Source organism: Egretta garzetta, unplaced genomic scaffold (genome assembly GCF_000687185.1).
Source record: "Egretta garzetta isolate BGI_Z169 unplaced genomic scaffold, ASM68718v1 scaffold2293, whole genome shotgun sequence".
Lineage (NCBI taxonomy): Eukaryota > Metazoa > Chordata > Aves > Pelecaniformes > Ardeidae > Egretta > Egretta garzetta.
This window is the reverse complement of record NW_009259296.1, coordinates 1-3207: the sequence shown is the minus strand read 5'-3', so window position 1 is coordinate 3207 and position 3207 is coordinate 1. Positions and strand designations below refer to the sequence as shown.

The 3207-nt window shown below is 52.1% G+C and overlaps 1 protein-coding gene across 1 annotated transcript; it reads left to right on the top strand.

The window, feature by feature from the left end:
• Positions 1-1262: 1262 nt before the first annotated feature.
• On the top strand, positions 1263-2237 carry LOC104123819 (olfactory receptor 14C36). The gene has a single exon (XM_009636104.1). It carries the CDS (start codon positions 1263-1265, stop codon positions 2235-2237), a length of 975 nt encoding a protein of 324 aa, XP_009634399.1.
• The last annotated feature ends 970 nt before the right edge of the window (positions 2238-3207 follow it).

Here is a 3207-nt window from a genome sequence, read left to right as displayed (position 1 = left end):
GGATGGCTCTCAAGGTTTCTTTACTGTGGAGAAGGACCTGCTCCAAAATGGGGATACTCTGCCACACTGTCAGAGGACAGGACAAGATGGCTGCTTTCTCCCGGGGATGGCTGCAGGGTGTGAAGCCATTTGTGCAGGCAGGGGTGCCCAGGGCTGTCATTCAGAGCAGGGTCGGGGTTCTTCAGGGGGCTGTGTGCAGAGGCAGGGGCTCTGCTGCCTGCCAGGGTCAGCACTCAGCCTGCCTGGGGAGCTCCCCGCAGCGCTGCGGGGAGAAGCTGTGGGTGGAAGGAGTGATGCAGGGCAGGGCAGGGCAGGGTCGGGTCATCCTGCTTTCAGGAGTGTGCTTCATGGGTCAGGGCTGCTCACAGCTCGAGATCACCCCCAGGGCATTTCCAAGCTTTGAGTTTTCTACCCATGGTTGTCTGGGTGATGAATGACAATTTGGAATTCATCTTTCAGATTTGGATGGGGGTCTGAGACTCTTCAGCTGTTCTGCTGACAGGTGTAAAGGTTTTGGAGAAGCATCATAAACCCCAGCTTCCCTCTGCATCTGTTTACAGAGAGTTCCAGCATCACCTCTGTACTCTCTCCATGACCTTGCATCACTTTGCAGAGAATCATGCTGACACTACTTGTTCCCTTGCCCTCCTGTCCATGCTTCCCTTGCTCTTCCCCTCAGCTGGCTGGGGAGTGGGGTTTCAGCTGCTGCTCAGACACTGTCCCTGTGGCTCCTGTCATCCAGATCTGCACTCATAAGTGAATTCCCTTTTCTCCACTCTTCCCTGTTTCTCTTGGAGGATAATATACAAGTGTGAACATGCTGCAGGTCGAGGAGGTGCAAGCACAAAAAAGCCATGGAAAAAGCTGATGGACAGACCACATCCACTCACTGGGCACTAAGCTGTAGCCAATCCTTTGCCTCTCCCGAGCTATACGCTGAGTGCAGTAAAAATGCTGAGTAATTTTCCCCCAAAAGAACACTCCCCTCATCTGACCTAACATCTGAGTAAGAAAACTTCATCCTCACCCATCTCCACTGTAGGACAGGACTGTGTCCTCTGGAGTGCACAGCAGAGACCCAGCTTGTCCCACACACTCAACAATCAAAGGAGCTCTAGAAAGGAGCTGAATGAAAGTAGTCCCAAAGAATAAGACGATTGGAGCATTTCTGTGAGAAACAGTGAGTTTTCTTTCAAGATGTTTGTCTTAAGCTCTTGGTGATCTCTCTTCCTTGGACAGGTTCCCATGCCTAGAGAGAGAGAATGTCCAACAGTAGCTCCATCACGGAGTTCCTCCTCCTGGCGTTTGCAGACACATGGGAGCTGCAGCTCTTGCACTTCTGGCTCTTCCTGGGCATCTACCTGGCTGCCCTCCTGGGCAACGGCCTCATCATTGCAGCTGTAGCCTGTGACCACCGCCTCCACACCCCCATGTACTTCTTCCTCTTCAACCTCTCCCTCCTTGACCTGGGCTCCATCAGCACCATTGTCCCTAAATCCATGGCCAATTCCCTGTTGGATACCAGGGCCATCTCCTTCTTTGGGTGCGCTACTCAAACCTTTTGGTTCCTCTTTTTAGTTGTAGCAGAGTATTCCCTTCTCACTGTCATGGCCTATGACCGCTATGTTGCCATCTGCAAACCCCTGCACTACGGGACCCTCCTGGGCAGCAGAGCTTGTGTCCACATGGCAGCAGCTGCCTGGGGCTCTGGGTTTCTCTATGCTGTGCTGCACACAGCCAATACATTTTCCCTACCCCTCTGCCATGGAAATGCTGTGGACCAGTTCTTCTGTGAAATACCTAAGATTCTCAAGCTCTCCTGCTCAGGCTCCTACCTTAAGGAAGTTCGGCTCATTGTGGCTGGTGTCTGTTTATTCTCTGGGTGTTTTGTTTTCATTGTGCTGTCCTATGTGCAGATCTTCAGGGCCGTGCTGAGGATCCCCTCTCAGCAGGGACAGCACAAAGCCTTTTCCACGTGCCTCCCTCACCTGGCTGTGGTCTCTCTGTTCGTCACCACAGGAATGTTTGCCTACCTGCATCCCCCCTCCATCTCCTCCCCATGCCTGGATCTGGTGATGGCAGTGCTGTACTCAGTTCTGCCTCCGACAGTGAACCCCCTCATCTATAGTGTCAGGAACCAGGAGCTCAAAGATGCCCTGAAGAAACAGATCAGGCATTTTTCAGCAGCCATAGACTGTGTACCTTCCTCTGCAAATGACTCCCAGTGTACGTCATGACAGTTCAAGCCTTTCTTTCCTTATTTTTTTCTCTTTTATTTTCTTTCTTTTTCCACTTGTGATGATGTTGTCTGCAAGGCAATGTCATTTTTCATGCCTTCCTTCTTCAGTGTCTACCCATCCTGTGTGACCAGAGGGTTTGTGTATACAAGGGTGTTTTTATGTAAAATAAATGAACCAGCAGTATCTTCTTTTTCTGAGATCTGTCTTCAGCAGGTGAGGCAGCAGTATCTTCTTTTTCTGAGATCTGTCTTCAGCAGGGCAGGCATGAATGAGAAATGGAAATACCTTTGTGACTGTTCCAGCTTGGGGCAGGCTACTCTGTCTCTGGGGAAGCAGGAGCAGCCAGGGGAGCCTCAGGGCTGGGGTCTTGTGCTGATCTGGGGAGAGGGGATGGTGTGGAGGGGTTGCAGATATCTCAGGACCTTCTGGAGAGGAGAGAAGGGGACATGGGTTGCCACTGACATTTTTTGCCTTGCCAGTAGAGGGGCTACCTGGAAGGGAAGGAACCTGTGCTTTCAGTGTCCTGCTCTTGTTTGTCTGGGTGGGGAATTGGATGTGAAACTTAAACTCTAGGTTCCGGAGGAGGCAAACTCCAAATCTTTTCCACTTAGAGATGAATATATTTGGTGTATCAGAAATGACAACCCCACACCTGCAGACAGCCAGAGACGCCCCTGGTCAGTGTTCTGCTGCTGTGAGGTGTCTGCAGGAAGGAGCTGAGAACACAGTGGATGTATGGGGTCTGTGAGCACCGTCAGGGAGGAGGTGTGGGGGCAGGGGAAGAGCTCCTGGCAGGGACAGCTCCAGGCAGCAGAGACATGGGCAGGGGCTGAGGCAGAACTTCTACCAGAAGTGCCATGGGAGGGGAATTTGGGCACCTCCCTGCCATCCCTTTCACTGCAGATGCCTTTGCCAGAGCAGCTTCTGGTCTCCGCTTCCTCCCAGTAGAGCTTCTGCCCTCAAGGCT

Coding starts and splice junctions, on each gene's coding strand:
- LOC104123819 (XM_009636104.1), top strand. CDS start 1,263: ATGTCCAACAGTAGCTCCATCACGGAGTTCCTCCTCCTGGCGTTTGCA.